Source organism: Salminus brasiliensis, chromosome 2 (genome assembly GCF_030463535.1).
Source record: "Salminus brasiliensis chromosome 2, fSalBra1.hap2, whole genome shotgun sequence".
Lineage (NCBI taxonomy): Eukaryota > Metazoa > Chordata > Actinopteri > Characiformes > Bryconidae > Salminus > Salminus brasiliensis.
This window is the reverse complement of record NC_132879.1, coordinates 41305959-41326533: the sequence shown is the minus strand read 5'-3', so window position 1 is coordinate 41326533 and position 20575 is coordinate 41305959. Positions and strand designations below refer to the sequence as shown.

The following is a 20575-nucleotide window of genomic DNA, read 5'->3' as shown; positions in this document are numbered from 1 at the left end:
TGTAGTCTTACAGGGAGTTAACAAAAAATGCAGTAACAGCCATTTTATATCAAAATCAAAAGTGATTTGACAATTAACTCATCAGCACTTTTGTGGTCTATAGTTCCTTCAGAGTGTTGATTTGTATTTGTGAACCTTTCATAGAAACTCTTCATATATGGTCCAAAAAGGTGACGATGCAAGCTGAAAAAATTAATGTATCAAAAAAAAACAAAACTGACATCCCCACATCCATTATGGAAATCTGTCCTAAAGAGCAATGAACCAAAACTGGAATGTTATATGGATGTTTGGATCAAGGTTAAAAAAGAACAGGGTGAGATGGAGTATCAGGGAATCCTAGGAGAAAATGTCATGTCTTCTGTAAAGACAACTGAAGCCTGGGTGTCATTGGACCTTACAACAAGACAGTGATTCCAAGAATACTTCAAAATCCAGCAAGGCTTGGTTTCAGAAGAAGTCCTGGTAGATTATGGAGTGGTTGTCACAGCCACCTGACTTGAACCCTATAGGAAAACGTTGGTGGGAATCAGAACCAGAAATGTAGCGAGCTAGTTAAATTGAGATTGAATAACTTGGATTGCTACTTGTATAATATGCAATAAAAAGGTCAGTGGGAAAACATCACTTACAAAAATGCGTTCAATAAAAATGCACATTTGCCTTGTTTAGACAGTTTCAACTCCTGTCATCGCACCGTTACGTGTACATGTTTTTATTTATGTACACACGCTACAACTTCCACAAGCACAAACCAATAGGCGCTCATTGTCGTCCTGGGTGCTCACCGTGAGCTCATCGCACCAATCAGCTGCCGCCTTATTGTCGCTACGCGGAGACGGACGGACGAGTGGGTTTGTTTGGATTTAAAACCACTGCGCTGATGTTTGCCGAAGCGACGCAAGAGGGTAATTTTCGTTAGGAAACGTGGAACCGTACGATGCGTTTCTGTAGATTTGTACTGTACTGGCTGCTATTCATACGCGAGACTGTGGACAGACAGTTGTGCTGGTCATGTCATTGTGTTTGGGCTACCTCAAACGCAAACGCTGACGAACCCAAAGACAGTTGGCTGACTAGGTGGCCAGGAGTTACTAGCTAGCTAATGGATTTATTCTACACTTGTGCTTAAACACAATATGAAGTAACGATACGTAGGATACAGCTGATGTCATGCTTTTGCTTCTGCATGACAGCTGTTAGCGAACATGGGTAGCTTGCTACCGTGCTACCTGCTATAGTGGGTTGTGACTAAAGGATAGCTGGCTGTGCATTTGCTAGCTCGGTTAAGTTAGCTAGCGAGCAACACAACTATTTGTTTTCGTTCGAGGCGGTCTTACAACTAAGCAGTGCTAGCGAATGCCTCTGCATATTCGTCGCAAAAGGGCCGCGCTGAAGCTTTAACGTTCTCTTAGCTGTAAGTTTCACTGAATGTCAGCGACGGCTGAAGAGATTATCACCTGTCACCTGCCACTTAGCTATCTAATATTAAGGCCGTTTCGATTTAATGAACAGTCATTTCGGTTGGATTGAACTGCTGTCAGGAATATTTTAGCTTCTAGCTAGCTAGCTAATGTTGGTTTCTTTGAGTTTTTCTGCGTTACCTCATTGCAGCTACTATTAGCTAGGTTAGGTAGTTAGCTAGAGTTCTGTGGAATTGAGATTAAAACATTTGCAGTAATGTTAATTATTTTAAATAGCTTGGTGCAGTGTATTCTGTGACTGTACTCTATATACTGAATAGTGAATTTTAAAATGTAGTGTGGACTGAATACAGACACTTCATTTATGTGTAGTGAGGTCAATAAGTATTTTGTCATTTGAATTCATTTTTGTATTTATGTGTCTACTCCAATGCCTTTCAAATGAAACAATTATTGTGTGATTAAGGTGTAGTCTTACAGGGAGTTAACAAAAAATGCAGTGCGTTAGCTAGATACCTCATTGCAGCTACTATTAGCTAGATAGGTTAGCTAGAGTTCTGTGGAATTGAGATTAAAACTAATAGATTTCATTCAGTTTTTCGCTGTCACACAATGTAGCTACACAGCTAGTTAACGTATAGCTTAGTGCTGTTTATTTTTTAAACAGGTTAGGACCACGTAGCTACTGGCTTGCTTTTCTATCCCCCGTATCAGTTTACAGAGGACGAGTAGTGGGAAGAAAAAAGTAAAACAACACCAAAACAGACAGGAGAGTGCCTTGTCTGATGTGCAGCTTGCAGTTAAAGTTATTCTAATGATAAAGAAATTTCCTCAGAATATTGTAGTGGTAATACAAACCAGGCGTTCACCAGAAATAACCATTGTCTTTAGCTACTACTCAAAGCCACATGTGAACTTACTGTTGTCCTCTGAATGGGAATATGCTAATAATGATAAAATACTGTGGAATCTATGTAATGTTATGATGCCCTTCATGTGCATTTCCACATAAATGATTAAAAAGCCTAATGATTAATTATACAGAAAATAAAAAAAACGAATATAATGATTAGTAAAGGTTTAAAAGCCTGACTGTAGTGGGGAACTTATTTTGTGCTTTGTTTTACATCTTAAACTCTCTTCTCATTTCCATCATGTTTCCTCCTCTATACAGATGTGAAGTGCAGATGTGAGTTGCGTATGTGAGAGAGAGAGAGAGAGAGAGAGAGAGAGAGAGAGAGAGAGAGAGAGAGAAACTGTCTAGGTGCAGCATAGTGAGTGATAGTTTGAAGCCGGAGCTCTGATCATGGAGGTCCACTTTGGCCGTGTGGTGTTTAGCTCACGGTTCGACTCTGGAAACCTGGGGAGAGTGGATAAAGTAAGGCAGTCAGATAGTGACAGCTACAGCTCCTCCAGCAATTCTGTACCTGAGGCTGACTATGAGTTCAACGTGTGGACCAAACCTGACTGTGCAGACACAGAGTTTGAGAATGGAAACCGGTAAGAGTGCTAAGAAAAAAGAATGCTAGCTACCTTTTAGACATGATTTATCTAAAGCTAAAGCTTTGTGTGTCTCTTGATGTGTGAGCAGGTCGTGGTTCTACTTCAGTGTACGTGGAGTGTTGCCTGGTAAACTTCTAAAGATCAATGTAATGAACATGAATAAGCAGAGTAAGCTGTACTCTCAGGGCATGGCTCCGATTGTACGAACCTTACCGGTCAAAACGCGCTGGGAGAGAGTGCGAGATCGCCCCACATTCAAGGTACTGCTTGCACACGTTTTTGTCCTGTCTTTTTTTATGCGTTGTCACACTATATTCCAGTCCATGCTGTAATTATGCTTTATGCTGCGACATTTTTGTTACCAAGAGTTACTCAAACTTAAGACACAATCATGAGATCATGATTGACCAAATACTGTTTTGCAATGCTCTATTATCTGTGTGGTAATCATGCCCTTAGAGTGAGTTCCTGGTTATGTTACTTTTAGCATCAATTGCTGCAACGAGTTATTTCTTTAAGTAATTGATCAGGCGGTGGAAATCTCAGAACTGTTCTCAAGCATGATGACATTTGGAGGATGTTTGAGCAGAACTCCCTAACCTTTCAGTTACTGTACCTTTTAAGACTAGAAAAAAATATAAAATATGTTTTTTAATATAAATATATATAAAACAACCTCTGTTCTGGTTGGTGCCCTGTGTCATGCCTCATCAAAAATTAGTCCAGGCTGAAACCTGTTTTTTGTGCATAGAGGCTGTAACGAATAAGCTCCCTATTTATGTTTTAGGGCACTACTGAGTACGTTGACCTTTTTTTTTTTTTGCAGTGTCCGAATCGTTACATGGAATACAATCGTCATTATTAGGGTGGAACAAAATGGAAGCCATGAATCCCGATAGTTTTCCATGTAGTTTATTAATGAGAGGCTTATGTTTCTTAGCAACACAACAGTTAAAGATTATTCCATGAACAGCTCATTGCTTTATTATAATTCATTTAGAAAGTATATGCAGCTCTAAACGTGACTCGGCTACTTACATCTTAGTTTATACAACCGGTACTGAAGCGTGATGATGATGATGATGAGTAAGTGTCCGAATTCATTTGTTTTTCTTTCTGTTGTTACTTTGTGAACTAAATAGTCTTTCCCTATATTACATAATACTAATGAGGGAGTAGGGATCCATTTACAGCCGGGGACTGTATGGACTAGGAAAGTAATGTAACCTCAAAAAGGTTTTCATAAGACATCGTACTGTTTAAAGCAGATGTGGGGTTCCATGATCTGGTCCCTTTAAAGTGATTTATTCAGTATATCAGGTGTTAACAGCATAACATGTTACTTCATGACAGGTTTGATGTTGGTTCTTATAAAAAAATAAAAGCTTATACTTCACCAGTTCATCATTGCACACTTGAATGTCTAATCAAAAGGCATCAAAAATGTGTTTAAGGAAGCTTTCTTATGTTTCTGACATTGCATTTGACACACTGTTCTGTATAAAACTGCACAAAAGTATGGATATAATTCAGATGTTACTAGCTACAGATTTAAGTTCAGAATTTTTTAGGTCCAGGGTGACTATAGAAGCAATCCTTGGAAACCAAGCTTGTCTTAGCTGGTCAGCTGCCTTTTAAGGCAGAAAATTGTAAATAATGTTGTTGTTTAACCAAACTATGAATTTAGGAGAATGTAAAATATTACTTGTTAAAATACTTTCTGCATCAAACTCAAACCCAAGCTCTGAATGTAGCACAGTCAAGAAACACACAAGCAGTTTTATCCATGCAGTCATAATCTGTCACATTTATGTTTTCAAACTACTGGTTTAAAATAGCTACCTTTTATTTTAGGTTTGCATTTGATCTTTCCTTATCTCAAAGGTTTTCTAGTCTTTTTATCTACTTGAATAGAACTGCTATTTTTAGTCCAACCAGGAATAGCTTATTCTTTTGCTTTTCCAGTGCCTGACTAGTACCAAGTAAAGAAATATGACAGCTGTTTGTGTTTCTTCTCCAGATGTCTGACAGTCACTTCACTCTTTCGTTTGTGCATCGTGTGCTGGATGTGAGAAGAACCACCACATACTTTGCCTTTTGCTATCCCTTCTCATACACTGAGTGTCAGGACATGCTGCTGCAGGTAGACCAGAAACTGCTCAGTTACTCTCATGCACTGGGGCCCTGCAGGTAAACAAACACTCACTGTGACTGTGACCAAAGTGGCTGTCTATTTACGTTTTAGGGCACGATTGAGTATGTCTGCCTTTTCCTAATGTGTCTTAATCGTAATGTGGATTTAGAATGTGATTTTAATTTTTTCCACCATCTCCAACAATGCATTTGGAATATTTAGTGAGCTAAATGTATTCCAAAATATGTCAAGTTTCTAAGCATCATGGTAATGGAAAATGATCTCCTCTCCATCTCCTTTACATACTCTCTCTAGTCCGGCAGACGGTCTGTATTACCACCGTGAGTTGCTGTGTAATTCGCTGGATGGACGCAGAGTAGACCTGCTGACTGTGACATCCTGCCATGGTATGCTGGAGGAGCGAGAACCTAGACTGGACAAACTCTTCCCTGACCACAGTACACCACGACCACACCGCTTTGCTGGCAAACGGGTATTACTGCACACAAGTTCAAACAAAGAACTGACAATGATACCTTTAGGTATTCTGATTGTAATTAGTGCAGTTAGGAGCAGTAATAGCATCAATATTGTGTGGCATCACTTCATCTAGTTAATATGCAGACAATCTATAAAGTTATTCAAACTTTTATTTAGGCACGATACAGCCTTAATGGCCATAGGTAAACCACACACACACAGATTACTACCCAATATTTTACTGACTCTGTGCATGTAGACAAATGTAGCAATTTTTTTGATGTGCACATAAACCGGAACGCACAATCATGATCTTTAATGGAGGGGAACCTGACGATTTCACAGAGGCCATGTAATCAATGTTTCAATGTAAACCGTGCCCGATATCTTTGGTGATTCTGTGTTTTTCCATGTGTGTGTGTAGGTTTTTTTTCTCAGCAGTAGGGTGCACCCTGGTGAGACGCCCTCCAGCTTTGTGTTCAATGGTTTCCTGAACTTCATTCTGAATCAGGAAGATCCTCGTGCACTGGCACTTCGCAGGATGTTTGTTTTTAAGCTTATTCCCATGCTTAACCCTGACGGAGTCAGCAGGGGTCACTATAGGTCAGTAACCCAAGGCATATGAAACACTTGCATGTCTGTATTTGTGTCATAACTTCTATCTTCAAGACTGTTTATACTTTGCATTGGTATTAGATTACAATCAGGTCTATTAAACAGATTCAACATAAACTAAATGTGGTACATTTCCATATACCTCATCAGGCATGTATAAAGTACTAGAATCCCTGACTTGGGTAAAAGTACAAGTGCTCTATCAAAAAAAAGTGACTTGAGTAGAAGTAGAAGTGCTCTTTAGGCACCATACTTAATTGGAAGTACTAAAGTACTTTTTAATTTGTACTTGCGTATTGAAAGTAGTTTATTCTAAAATGTATTAAGTCCTGAAAGTAGGAGTACAAGTGTTGTGCGATGTCGTTATTAAAGAAAGCAGTCAAAAGTTTGAATATTATTGTTTATATTTATTCAAATGCTTAGATTTAAGGATGGTCACAGTTCCTTTGGCTGTAGAACAAGGACAGGAATGTACAAGACAGAGTTCATGTACATGAGTTTACAATTCGCTCTTTAAACAAACAAAAGGCTAAACAGAATTGACCGCAGCTTGCCACATAGTGGGGAGAGCACCTTAAAACACTGAGCTTAACTCTTTGTAAACAAAACTACAACTAAAAGATCTCACATACAAGTATTTAAAGGTGGTGAAGATGGTGTTTATTCCATCTCGAAATAAACTAACAAAGCTCTAGCGTTAGTGTTCTCAATGCAGCAGCGGAGTGAAAGTAAAAACGGCAGCATGCACACACACGGCTTGATTGCTTGTTCTGCTCAAGGTTGAGGTGGCTTCATCAAACCCAGCGACTGTGCCATCTACTCCTCTGGCGGTGATAATGTGGCTTTGAAATGATTCATACCATTTTTATAATTGGAACGAGTAACAGCTGCATTTGTTTAAAGACTGAAATGTCTCACAAATTCATTGCTAATGTTCTAGTATGGGCTTGAGAAAAGACACTAAAAGAAACAAAAATCAGCTGCTTTCGTCCCCACCCTGATAGCCACAAGACCCCACAGACTGCTATGGGCATGTAATAGAATTGGGCAGATTGATGGGAAAGGGTCATGCTTTGAGCACTCACTGATGAACAGTGGCTCGCATATGTTCTGAGAAATAGCCTGTCATAGTAGATGGCATAGTAGATAGTTATGATAGGAGTGTTCCAGTTTTCTTTGCACAAATGGCATCTTGTTTTGTTGGTGCACTAGCCATTCTACTAGCCGCTCTACTGTGTTGTGGAGCATAATGCTGCGTAACCCTAGTCATATTTGTGTAAAATCCAGTAAAAAACATTAACTTTGTCAGTCAAAATGGTTTGTGCACAAATCTGTCCATCAGCTTGTCAAAAATGCACAACATCCCCAAAACATTATACCAGTACCACCATGCTTTACAGTTGTTAGAGGGTTTACTTTAAAAAGCACTAATTTACAAATTTGGATAGAACAATATCACACTTTTTACTGCACTGTTTGCTGTATGTGTAAATGAATACATTTTAGGCAAGAAATTTGTAGTGTCTGAACAAAATGTATCTACATACATATCTGGACATATTGATGTGAGGTGTATAGAGCAGTTTTCATTACATTGTTTGGTGTTTTTTTTGTTTGTGTTTTTTTTGGTCTGATTTTTTTTTTATACACTGTGTGTGTTCTTGTATTGTTACATCCTGTAGTCTCATGTGAGTATAGAGAATTCCAGAAAATGGTGTTTGTAAACAACAACTTGTTAAGCCCATCAGATGTTCTGCACAATCTTTTATGTGTTTTTCATACAATTGTTTAAACAAATAATTAAATAAGACCAGATATTGCTTTTTACAACTCCCTTGGCAAATTAGGTTTATTTACAAACTCTAAGTTTAAATTTTAAAATTTACACACATTAAATTTACACACATTAAATACCTGGACTGACTAGTCCAGAGAGTTGTCCAAGATGTTCAGAGGATGGGTCAGTGGTGTGTCTGGAAGGGGATAAATAAAGCAAACGCTGAAAAGAACACTCTGCCTACAGTAAAGCATGCCAGTGGCTCTGTGATGCTCTGGGGCTGCTTTGCTGTCCTGGAATATTCTTGAGTGGTCATCACAGGTGCCTGACTTGAACGGCACAGAAAATCTAGTGAACTGGAGGCCATTATTATAGATTTTGCTTATAATATAAGTAAACATAATTTGCAACAGGAGTTTAATCATTTTGATTGCAACTATTGTAAAACAATATTTGTGTGTATGTTTCTGGTTGCACTGAAAGGACGGACTCTCGGGGTGTCAATCTGAACCGACAGTATGTGAACCCAAGTGCAGAATTACATCCTTCTATCTACGGAGCCAAATCTCTCCTCCTGTACCATCACCAGCACAACCGTCTCAACCCCAGCACTCCGGCAGCCCTCAAAACTTCCAACCAATCAAACACTACTATCTCACCTGTGACCACAACCTGCGAGTTGGAGCACTACCTCAACTGTCGTAATGAGGCAGAGCGGCTGGAGGGTCCGACCTTCGACTTGTCAGAGATACCCATGCAGCTGGAGGAGAGCTGGGCGAAGACTGGAGTCGAGGGAGATGTGGGGCCTTGTGATGAGAATGAATCTGTACAAAGCCGTTGTGAAGCCCAGTGTGTTTCTAACTCCAACTCCACAGAGAAGATTGCACCCCAGGAGAGTGGCGTGGCTTATTACATCGACTTACATGGTCATGCCTCCAAAAGAGGGTGCTTTATGTATGGAAACAACCTAAGTGAGGTGAATCAGCAGGTAGGTCTGTGTGCATACACTCACTTTGCCCTTTATTGAAGTATTTATTGATTTGCCATGTATATCCACTCCTTGGTTACTTTGTGAGGAATTAAGATCCACTATGAATGTGTACAATTATAATGTATTGTAGTAATGTAGTTTCCTTCTTTCCCATTCACATTGAGGAAATGTACTATGTCTCCAGACATAGTATACATTATGGCGCCCTGAGATGATCAATTTGTGGGGGCTTAATTTTGTGTGTGTTGTGCTTTCTCGCACAGATGCATACCCATAGAAAAGGACATGGAAGAAAACCTCATAAAACCTATTTAACAGGCAGGGAGCAGCCACACTTGAGCCTTAGGTCACCATGGCTAATGTTAGTGCAAAATAATTCCACCCCTAAAGTAAATTAACTTTTCAGTGCAATAAACCAATCAAGCAAGACCAGTTTAAATAGATCAACATAATTAATATAACAAGTGCTTTCTCCAAATGCAACATAAAATTACACTTTTAATGCAGAATTATTTAACTCCTTTATGACACGCATATTTAGTACTTAGAAGAGCAGCCATCTGCTGTTATGACCTGCTGCAAACGTGATTCACACCCAGACTCCAGCATCCATCTGGCAGCATTCCTAAAGAATCTTAGCTTCCAGTTCACTAATATTTTTTGGTTTTTGATCTGCAACTGCCTTTTTGTCCCCACATTTTCTAGGGGATTCATATCAGGCAAATGTAATTATCACTCCAGAATCAGTCAGGATGTTTTAATGAATCTAAGCCTTTAGTGGGCTTTGAGCTATGCTTGGGATCATTGTCCTGTTAAAAAGTCCAAGGATGCCCAAGCTTCAGATTCTCCTAGGATTTTCTGACAATTGATTGGTTCCATTTTGCCCTCCACACGCTGCAGTGCCAGAGGAAGCAAAGCAGCAACAGAGCATCACCATGCCACTGCCATGCTTTACTATAGGCAGTTGTTTTCAATGTATTCTTCATTTTTTTCCTTCTTCAGACATACCCCTGATCCATTTGGTGTTTTATCTCAAGCACCCCTGATGCAACTGTTGAAGTCCTTGACTTCATTGCAAATGTGAATAATTCTGAAACTGCAGTAGTCATTAAAAGTAGCATTTTTGCTACTTGTGCAGTTTGAATTTGGAGAAAGCTCTTGTTCTATTAGTTGTATTGAGCTGTTTACATTGTTCTTGTTTGGTCAATGTTTGTGAATTTTGCTAATAAACTAAAATTAAATAAATAAAATTTCAATTAAACCAACTCAAAATCATTGGGGGAGAAAAGCAACAACCAGCTTGGAGAACGTCTGGGATCAGAGTGCATGTACGTGATGCCAAAAAGCATGCACAAGGTCAAAGATAATTAAACACTAATCTGCAAAACATGCAACATGCAACTCTTTAACAATACTGTTGGACTGTTCAAATATATATACTTCTGGAGAAGCAGCATGTGAGTGGGTCACCATGTTTTTAATGCTAAGCTGATGGATATAACTGTTTTGAAACGTCGGTTTTCGCCATGCAAATAGCCTGTAGCTAATGTGGTTGTTTTGTTCCTTATTGTGAGGCAACAAAAATCTAACATATGGGTTCAGTACGAATACAAAAAATCCATTGCATGTTGGTTTTTCTTTTCTATATCTCCTTTTCCCTAAATATTCCCTCCTCTACTCTTTCTTTACTTTCACCATAGGTGGAAAACATGATGTATCCGAAACTGATCTCCTTAAACTGCGCCCATTTCGACTTCCTTGGCTGTAATTTTTCAGAGAAGAACATGTATGCACGAGACAAGCGTGATGGTCAGTCTAAAGAGGGCAGTGGGCGCGTAGCCATTCACAAAGCCATCGGCCTGATACACAGGTAAACCATATTCAGCAATCACAGTTCGTTACAGCTCAACTTATTTTTTGATTTTTGGGTATTAAGAGTGCACTCCTGGGTACAACCTTAACACCCAGGGTGTTCAGTTACAGCTTGCATAGCTGCCATAAAAAAGGAACTACCAACAACTTCTGGAGAAGCTGCATGTGAGTCTAAGGTCACCATGCCCAGTGCTGAGTGTTGTAAGCTAGAGTGGTGTTTGCAATCCAGAATTAATCATCCAACATCAGTACCTGACCTCACTAATGCTCTTGTGGCTGAATGTCATTAAATTCTCAGAGAAGTATTCCAATACCTATGACTATGACACCTAATGACTTCCCAAAAAAGTATAGTCTGTTACTACAGCAAATGTGTGACAAGATCCCTATTCATATAATTGTTTTCATTAAAAAAACTGATCTGGTATCTATGAATGTCATAAAAATTACCTGGTTTCTATGAATGTTTGGGCTTATGTGATTGATGTGATTCATAACTTGACTGGATTATGTATGATCATGCTATGCTATGATTTGAGGGGTGTTACAAAATATGCAAATGTCAGCATAAAAAAAAATAACCGTAACATAATTTGTGGTTTTCAACAACTAGTACAGCTGATTCAGGCTTCATGATTCTTTCTTTTTACCTTATCTCTTTTTCAATGAAACAGGTTTTTTAGAATATAAATAAATGTGCACGTATGTATGTTTGGGTTTAAAAGAAAAATGTTTGCTCATAGGCTTTTAATTTCATGTCATTCCATAACTGTAGGTTGACTACAACTCACTCCTCTTTCGCGTCATCACTTTATGTGCTTTTTTAATTGATATTAGGAGATGGGAGAGTGCAACAATATTTTTAGGTCTATTAGTACAAGGTAAAACAATAATGATCTATAAGCCATCTTTAAATACACATGTGGACAAAATTGTTGGTACCACTTGGTTAATGAAAGAAAAACCCACAATGGTCACAGAAATAACTTGAATCTGACAAACGTAAAAAAAAAAAAATCTATATAAATGAACAAATGAAAATCCGACATTGATTTTGAACCATGCTTCAACAGAATTATTTTAAAAAGTAAACTCATTAAACAGGCCTGGACAAAAATGATGGTACCCCTGAAAATAATGTGACCAAAGGGACATGTTAAATCAAGGTGTGTCCACTAATTAGCATCACAGGTGTCTACAATCTTGTAATCAGTCAATGGGCCTATATATAGGGCTACAGGTAGTCACTGTGCAGTTTGGTGACAAGGTGTGTACCACACTCAACATGGACCAGAGGAAGCAAAGAAAGAGTTCCCAAAGCTTCTGGGAAGGTAATATGGACAGATGAAACAGGCACATCAGCTCTATGTTAACAGATGGAGAAATGAAGCATATCAAGAAAAGAACACTGTCCCCGCTGTGAAACATGAAGGAGGCTCTGTTATGTTCTGTGGCTGCTTTGCTGCATCTGGCACAGGGTGTCTTGAATCTGTGCAGGGTACAATGAAATCTCAAGACTATCCAGGGATTCTAGAGAGAACTTGCAACAGGATAATGACCCAAAACACACAACTAAAAACACCCAAGAATGGCTAAGAGGAAAACATTGGACTATTCTAAAATGGCCTTCTATGAGCCCTGACCTAAATCCTAAATCTTAAAACATCTTTGGAAGGAGCTGAAACATGCTGGAAACATGTCTGGAAAAGGCACCTTACAAACCTGAGATAACTGGAGCAGTTTGCTCATGCGGAGTGGGCTAAAATTACTGCTGAGAGGTGCAGAAGTCTCATTGACAGTTACAGGAATCGTTTGATTGCAGTGATTGCCTCAAAAGGTTGTGCAACAAAGTATTAAGTTATGGGTACCATTTCTGTCCTGGCCTTTTTTTTATAATAATAATAATTCTGTTAAAGCATGGTTGAACAGCAATGTCTGACTTTTATTGGTTAATTTTCATAGCATTTTTATTTATTATTACTTATGTCAGATTCAAGTTATTTCTGTGACCACTGTGGGTTTTTCTTTCATTAACAGAGGGGTACCAACAATTTTGTCCACTTGTGTATTAGTGTAATGTGACCTTAGTATGTCAGTGACAAATCTGCTTTATCCCCTGTGAAGTTACACATTGGAATGTAACTATAACACCGGCCACTCCGTCAACACCATCCCACCTGCCTGCCACGATAACGGCCGAGCTACTCCACCTCCTCCTCCTGCCTTCCCTCCAAAATACACACCAGAAGTATATGAACAGGTAATTTACTTTGTTTCCTTAAATTACCTTATCTCCGCTGTCTCGCCTCCCCCCACTTGCAGTAAAGCCCTGGAGTGCATGCACACACACTCTCTCCATTTGCATAATTGGATCAATTTCTTTTCCCTAAAGCTCACAGGATGGAGGAAGAGGTGTATGGAAAAACCCAATGTGCACCTTAAAGTGTTGGTGGTGTAATGAAAGAGGAGAGTGAAAATGAGACAAAACAGAATGCAATTAAAACAAAGGAAAAATCAGGAAAGTGTCCTGGCAGCATAATGGATTATGGATTGATTCACTCTCTTCTTCCATCACACCACCAACACTTCCCAACATTATAACTGCATCCACACTTGACCCTTGATCTTTGAATTTCCATGTGAAAAGGCTACTGTTAAGGTTGGAAGTTTCCAAACACTCATCATAGACATGAATGTTTGGCAATATTAGGCTTTCAATGATTTCTTTGAACTATTCTACATTTAGATTAAAAAAAGGTGCACAAGATTTCTTTTTTAAGTGTGTGTAATAAATATATTATAGGTTTATAAATTGTACATACACAATATTGTAATGTGCAGCTTGGGCAAAGTGCTTCAACTGCTGTTTAATGTTTGTCTATCTCAGGTGGGTCGCGCAGTTGCTATAGCAGCACTGGACATGGCAGAGTGCAACCCTTGGCCACGGCTGGTCCTTTCTGAGCACAAGAACTTGGTGAATCTGCGTGCCCGCATGCTCAAACATGTGCGCAACAGCAAGGGCTTCAGCACAAGGGTCCGCAAGAACACCAACAAGCCCTCGAGCCCCCCTAAACCCTCGTAAGAGCTCTCTAAGCTTCATTAAACCTCCTCCAGTTCAAAGAAACCTGTTAAATACTGTGTATAGTGCACTGTATTATAAACACTTGAAGTATACAAATAGACCAAAAAAAACATCTCTGGAATGGTAACTTTACATGGGTTTATTCAGAATTATTGTTGATCATTTTTATATGACAAAAATGGTGTGTCTGTGTAATGGGAATACATGGTGGACAAAGGTTATAATCTCATTTAATCTAAATTTTGACTGGCAACAGTATTAAATTAGCAAATGCATCCAAATACATTGTTTTACCTATTGTTGCCCTGGGTAACTCCGTATGTTTCAGAGGTCTGAGCAGCTCTGTTTCGGGGAACTGTCTAAGTCGGAACCGCAGCAACAGCAGTGGTAACTGTATCGTCACTGGAAGCCGGCAGACATTGCCACAACTGAAAAGTTCCCCCAGCTTCACGTTCGGCTGGAGTAACTCCGTAAACGCCTCCAATGCACACAGACCTACCCACAAAGCACTGGGACCAGTCAGAGGTAAGAGCACTTCACTTCTCCTAACTCAGTTTACAGTGTTTTTTGAGACTGCGTACTGAAGCCTATTTTCTAAACACTCCTGTTAAATGCCAGTGTGCACCAATTATGTGTTCTTCCAGTGACCTTCCCTCATAATTGCTTAATGTTATTAGTAGTTGTACAGCCTATTTTTCCACTGCCATCTGTATACCTGACTAGAAAGATTTGTAACATTGTATCTAGCAGCACCTCTCCACTGCATCTTTTGGTGTTTCATCAAACCAACACCACAACCTAAAAATCAGCAATTATTTATCTAGCATTTCCTGAGTTGATGTTTGTCCTCCTCTGTCTCCTTTGTACTACTACTACTACTACTGCTGCTACTACTAGTAGTACTACTACGAGCTGAAACCATTTTCTGCTGTGTTTGTTTGTGACCCCAAATGTAACTGGATCCACTAGAATTTAAAGCAAATAAGCAGTCCAATTTAATCCCCAAGTTCTATATGTTTTAATTACATTTAGCCTTACATTACAGAAGTAATAAGGGATAACTTTATAAAAATACATGCAAACCAAGCAGGCTTTATCAAGTGTGCTCGTTAAGTGACTTTAGCAGTACTATACTATAGTTTAAGCAGTTGGTGTTATACAGTAATGCTAAAATAGTTATAATCTATAATACAGTGTTCATAGTCTTGATCTCCATCCTGTGAGAACTCTTTATTAGTGTAGTGTGGTGTGCATGCCTAGCAGTGGAATCAATCTCTACTCGGCCATAGGGAAGGCTGTGTTGTTACTTCCTCTGCCACACCAACCGCAATAATACTAATGCTATTCAGTTTGTTCGTAGCATGTATATTTGTATACATTTTGGGATAAAACATACATAGGAGGACAGTGTTTTTCAACTTGTAAAAAGGTTGTTTACATAGATAAAACTAGCTTATATGGCTTGAATTCAAATACAAGGCTTGAATACAAATACAAAATAGCCTATTTTTTTACCATTATTTAGCTGTAATTAAATGTAAAAGGCCTTAGGTATGAGAACAAACAGTATTTAACTACTAAATTAGGGCGCCGAAGAACCTGATCTGTATTTTCTGAGACAGTGTAGTTTAACAGTGCATTTTTTAAATTATTTTTTTCATTTTGTGAACGAATATGCCCAACCAATGTATTTTATACATGATTCTAGAAAAAAATGCTGGCCGTTCATTCTGAGGATGTCGCATCCGGTACCCCAGGTTTATCCAAGGCAAAGGCTGTACACTGTTAAGCAAAAGGTTGCAATGGCTTGTTTAAAAACAGTACTGATATAGAGAGCTGGTGTTGTGTCCCCAATTCGCCCAATCCCCAATCGTATTTGTATGTCTTCCTGTAGAGAGTAAAGCTCAGGACAAGAGACGGCCTCATCACCTCAACCATCGCCTCTCTCTCCAGTCCTCCGGAAACTCTCCAACAACCCAATCCCATACAACTCTCTCCCCTTCCCCCACCTCATCTTCCTCCTCCTCCTCATCCTCCTCCTCCTCATCTCCCTCATCCAGTTCATTGGGGTGCGTCGCAGGCGACGCTGCTCCTAGCACCTGCTCCATCAGCACAGCAGGTCTGTATTCACTGCAGCCGCCCTGCCTGACCCAGCTGCGACCCTCCATGCAGGTCGTGCCCCAAAATGGCCTTCCCATAGAGCCACTACATGCATATCTCAGAGACCCTGCTGCACAGAAAGGCCCACCACAGGCCATGCAGCCCCAGCAAGAGTGACTGAACGTTCCCTATTTATGTGATCTATGTGAGTGTGTGAGAAGGGATCGGCGCTACAATGAGGGAGGCCAAACAGGCCTGGGCATTGTACTGTGGAGTTTACTTCTGCTTGTGTGTGTTTTTGTTTTATTTGTATGAATTGTTATTAGATTTTATTTTTTAAATTTTCTTTGAATTTATTTGACTAAAAGGGCAGAAATGGACCCACTCAAATGGTCACTGGCATTAAACGCCAGAGAAACACTTTTATATTTATTATTTTTCACAACAGTAGCAGGCTTTAGTTTTGATTATTTAGAAGCATTGCACTTTGATCATATTAATGGAGTATACACTTAACGCTAGTGACTGAATGTAATGGTAATCATGGGAACAAAAGGCTGTGTGTGTGTGTCACTCTTTTCAGGAACTTTTTTCTGCAGTATGCCTTCTTGCACTTTTGTCTTTTGTTGTACGTTTTTCCTGTTCTTATTTTTTCAGTACAGTGCCACCACTACATTAAACGTACAGCCCTACTCATATAGGATCACTTTAGTAGTCCTCTGTAATTATTACTCATATTGATGTTTGTATTACACAGGACCAGTGTCTCAGTATACTTGACTTGATTTGAAGAACTAAAGCTGCAGTGCCACTGGACAAGCCTAGTACTGTAGCTTCATTTATAGGTTTTATTGTATTGGATTTTATTTATTTTTTTCCTTGTGCCATTTAAAACTAATAATCAGCCTGTGTTTGGGAGAAATCTGAGCTTGTATTCAAGCAGGATTAGAACATCTGTTCAATTATTTCTTCATTCTTTCTTTTATATTTATATATTTCGTTTTGTTTGTGTGGGTTTTTTTTTATTTTTGGTGTGTCTGTGCATTCCGAAAAAAAAAGTTTTGGGAGTGCTTGTAAGAATTAACTATGAATAAGCCATCCATGCTCGGCTAAAGAATTGCGTTCTTTCGTGGCTGCTGCTGCCAGGCTGGACAAGCTATTCAGAATGTTGGCTAAAATCTGACTGAACCCAAAAGACCACTGAAATTATGATTCTATTCTGTTGTTGTCATGCTCATTCTGGAAATCAAAACTGTTTTTTCTTTGTTGGAGAAATGAATAGGGTTTTTTTTTTTTAATTGTGTGTACATTTTGACATACACTGTCACTGGATCCTCTGAATTACATTGTTATGAGTCAGTTCACATTTTGCTAACACAGCTACACTTTGCTATAACATCATAAGACTGGCACTTTAACAAGACTTCCCCCAGAACAAATCAGGAAGCTTTGCAAACTTTGGTAAGAGAGTTGGGGTTAGTATATAATAGTAGACTTAGTAGACGCAACATTGTTTCAGTGCGCATGAGTGTTGGCATGAATGTAGCATTTATTCATATTTTTACTTCTTAGTAAAGAATACAGTGACCTTCAGTGTGAAAAATGTGAACCTTTGTCTACCAAAGGCTCTCAAAGCATTTTTAAAAACATTCTCATAGAAAACTTTCATTTAGAATTCCTACTATGGGCATGATGCACAACATCAGATGTATATCATAAGTCATTTTAGTATACTTTAGAAAACAATTTGGCAAAAGGTATGAAGTATATATATATATATATTTGTGAGGAAAGTCACACTATTAGGACAGATCAGTTGTTAGGGTAGCATTTTAAACCATGTAGGGTCTTTAAAAAAGTGCATTGGTGTATCATCAGATTGAATGACCTATTTGCCAAGTCAGCTTCGACAGAACGCATGTGTGCAGGCATAACATGGATAGATCACCTGTGTAATCCTGTGTGAAAATGGCTTTTTGGTGTCATTCTGTTCAATCACAGAGACCTCCTCCTGTCACTGTAACTATTACTTCCTCTTTTTAACGGTCATTGTACGTTTTATTTTTTCACAAGCTTTAACAAGCAATGATTATGTGTGAAATTGTTATGCAGTGTGCTAACTAGTGACTTTTATCTCTCTAGACTTTTGAAGGAGTTAGGAGTTACTCAAACTTTCCTCCCAAAGTCTTGTTCTTCTAAAAATTAATCTTCTAAATCTTGATCAAAATATTATTTCTTTAGGGGAAAACTAAGTAAGTAAGTAATAAGCAAGTCAACAGATTATGGTGTGCTGTGTAGACTGAGCTTACTTTACTAAAGGCAGCACTACCTGCAGGTTTCTAGCCCACAAATCTTAATAGTACATTCCCTGATCAGACTTGGCAAACCTGGCCTGCTTAGCGTGTGTTTCAGGTGTTCCAGCCAACTGTCGCCTCAGTATTTAGGCTCTCTGATGGTAGTAAGGTTTGTTGTCTGTGCTAATGGCATTATGGTTTTGCTATCTGCTCGAGACTAGAGACTGCCCGATGCAGGTTAGATGACGTGGTCCGCTCGCCAAATAGATCATGTGATTGTTTGTTTCATGTTGATAGGCTGTGTTTTTGCTGTCTGTGGTTTTGGGATGTTTTCCTACTAAACTAAACATTCTCATCTCATAGTGGTGATGTACATAGTTGTGTCACCACATCAATATAAACTGCCTTATTTTTGTTTTTCAACCCTTTCTTTTTTTCCTATTAGTTAAACTGTAATTCCATTGTGGATTGCTTACTTGTGGAAGGATATCTAAAAACGAGTTGTGCCTAAATGTAGTTTCTGATGGTTTTTATGTCTCCAATTTTAAAGTAATCTCCTGCCTATGTAACTTTCTCATGTTTTGCCTCAATCTCCTAATAATGTACCAATAAATGTGCTTCATCTTTATCTTCAGTAGAAGGCAGTGGACACAACATATGTATACAACTATATTGAAATAATATGGGGGGCTGATAGAGGAGCTAGTGGTCCAAACTTTTCACTTGTGTGATCTTTTTTTGTTGTTGTTTTTCTTAAATAAACCTGACATCTGGGTAAGTGAATAGACATCTGACCCTTTTTCCACACTTTCACCCCTGTCTTAGAACCCAGAGGACTCTGCCTAAACTGTTTTGTCTGTTTGGTGACTTTTCCATTACATCTCTAGTTTTTCTAGTCTCCTTCACATTACGGAGGCAAGTATGGCATGAAAGTAGACCTCATATAATAAGTCTTGCAGCCAGTGCTTGAGAGTTGGAAGCTCTGCAGGTTGTAGGGAGGAAACATGTGTCACAAAGCAGTTTCTTATAACACAGAGGCTTCATATTCATGAAGCATAATGGGTTCTCTCCAAAGCTATCTTCATGTCAAAGATATGACGTTTTGACCTAAACCAGAGATGATAAATGGCGTAATAATTCTCATAACGCGTAACGTGTTGTCGGTTACAAAGAAAGTCAGGAAGACATCTGCTCTTCCGACCTTTTATGGTCTCTCTCCATTTATAGAGATAGAAGCCTGGTATTGTGTGACTGGAAACTGGCGTTTTAAAAAGGGAATGCACAGAATTACTGTTTGAACATAATAGCTGCATTCCAAAGCCTAGGCTGCAGCCAAGGTAGGTTTTCTGTATACATGCAATGCAGGAAAAAAAGAGCCCCGTAAAGATGGCGGAAAACGAAGCCCCAGATCAGAGTAACTTTTATACGTTTCTGGAATTGTTGCCCTGCCTTACTCTCAGCAGTTAACCAGATCTTTTCTCTAATAGTTTTACAGTTGTTGTTTATGTATAATTGTCATCTTTTTGCAGAGCACTCTGAATGATTGATACTTTACCTTACCTCCATCTACAGAATATTATTTTGTAAGTGTTTGATCAATATTATGTGTTAATCAATAACATAACACAAACTAGCCCTTTTCTGGAGTTCAGCTTCTGACCTTAGAGCCCTTTTTGACTGGATATATATTTTTGGTGGTGGACTAGTATCAAACTAGGAGTGACCCAGACATTTGTGAAAACTCCAACATCATCAGTATGCCTAATATTACTTATTGTTACTCTGCTACATAAGTCCCAAATACACAGGTGAGACATAGCTGAGCAGTTCATTTTCAGTTTAGTCCAACTGAAGAATAAGGTATTTTTTTCTGCGGATTAATTATCCCCTGAAAACTAAGCTACCGATGGGGCTGGTTTTTTTTTTCGGGGGGTGGATTAAGTTAGTTAAGTGATATTTTAATCATATACAACAGAATATAATATATTTTGGCTCAACCTGCCCTATGTTTGAGCCACCTGGAAAACAGTAACTTACTATTATGTTAGTGTTATTAATGTTATTAATATGTTAGTGACAAGGACATATTTTTTTCCTTGATATGCTCCACTGTGAAACAAGTAAAAAAATGATTAACATCCTTTGCCTTTTACTTTTGTCCACTGATTCTCCAACATACTGTTATTGGCAAAAACAGAGGGAAACTGCATTAGTGTCTTGCTGCCTATGCAATAACTCAAAATGCTGGGAAACTTAACATAATATATAATATTATATTATAATATATAATTTAACGTACTGCC

General features: G+C 38.8%; 1 protein-coding gene across 2 annotated transcripts; it reads left to right on the top strand.

The window, feature by feature from the left end:
* Window positions 1-815: 815 nt before the first annotated feature.
* Window positions 816-19055, top strand: agbl5 (AGBL carboxypeptidase 5). Of its 2 annotated transcripts, none has more exons than XM_072672775.1 (12): window positions 816-908; window positions 2599-2924; window positions 3016-3187; window positions 4948-5117; window positions 5377-5554; window positions 5966-6144; window positions 8417-8921; window positions 10625-10794; window positions 12921-13056; window positions 13684-13874; window positions 14207-14403; window positions 15773-19055. In XM_072672775.1, exons 2-12 carry the CDS (start codon window positions 2731-2733, stop codon window positions 16153-16155), a joined length of 2475 nt encoding a protein of 824 aa, XP_072528876.1. In that variant the 5' UTR covers window positions 816-908; window positions 2599-2730; the 3' UTR covers window positions 16156-19055. The 2 variants fall into 2 exon arrangements, with proteins under 2 accessions (XP_072528876.1, XP_072528875.1); XM_072672774.1 differs by having other exon boundaries at window positions 831-1417.
* Window positions 19056-20575: the final 1520 nt, after the last annotated feature.

Excerpts from the sequence above, each read along its gene's own strand:
- agbl5 (XM_072672775.1), top strand. The coding sequence starts at position 2,731 with ATGGAGGTCCACTTTGGCCGTGTGGTGTTTAGCTCACGGTTCGACTCT. Across the intron at positions 2,925-3,015 it reads GAGTTTGAGAATGGAAACCG|GTCGTGGTTCTACTTCAGTG; the intron begins GTAAGAGTGCTA and ends ATGTGTGAGCAG. Across the intron at positions 3,188-4,947 it reads GAGATCGCCCCACATTCAAG|ATGTCTGACAGTCACTTCAC; the intron begins GTACTGCTTGCA and ends TTTCTTCTCCAG.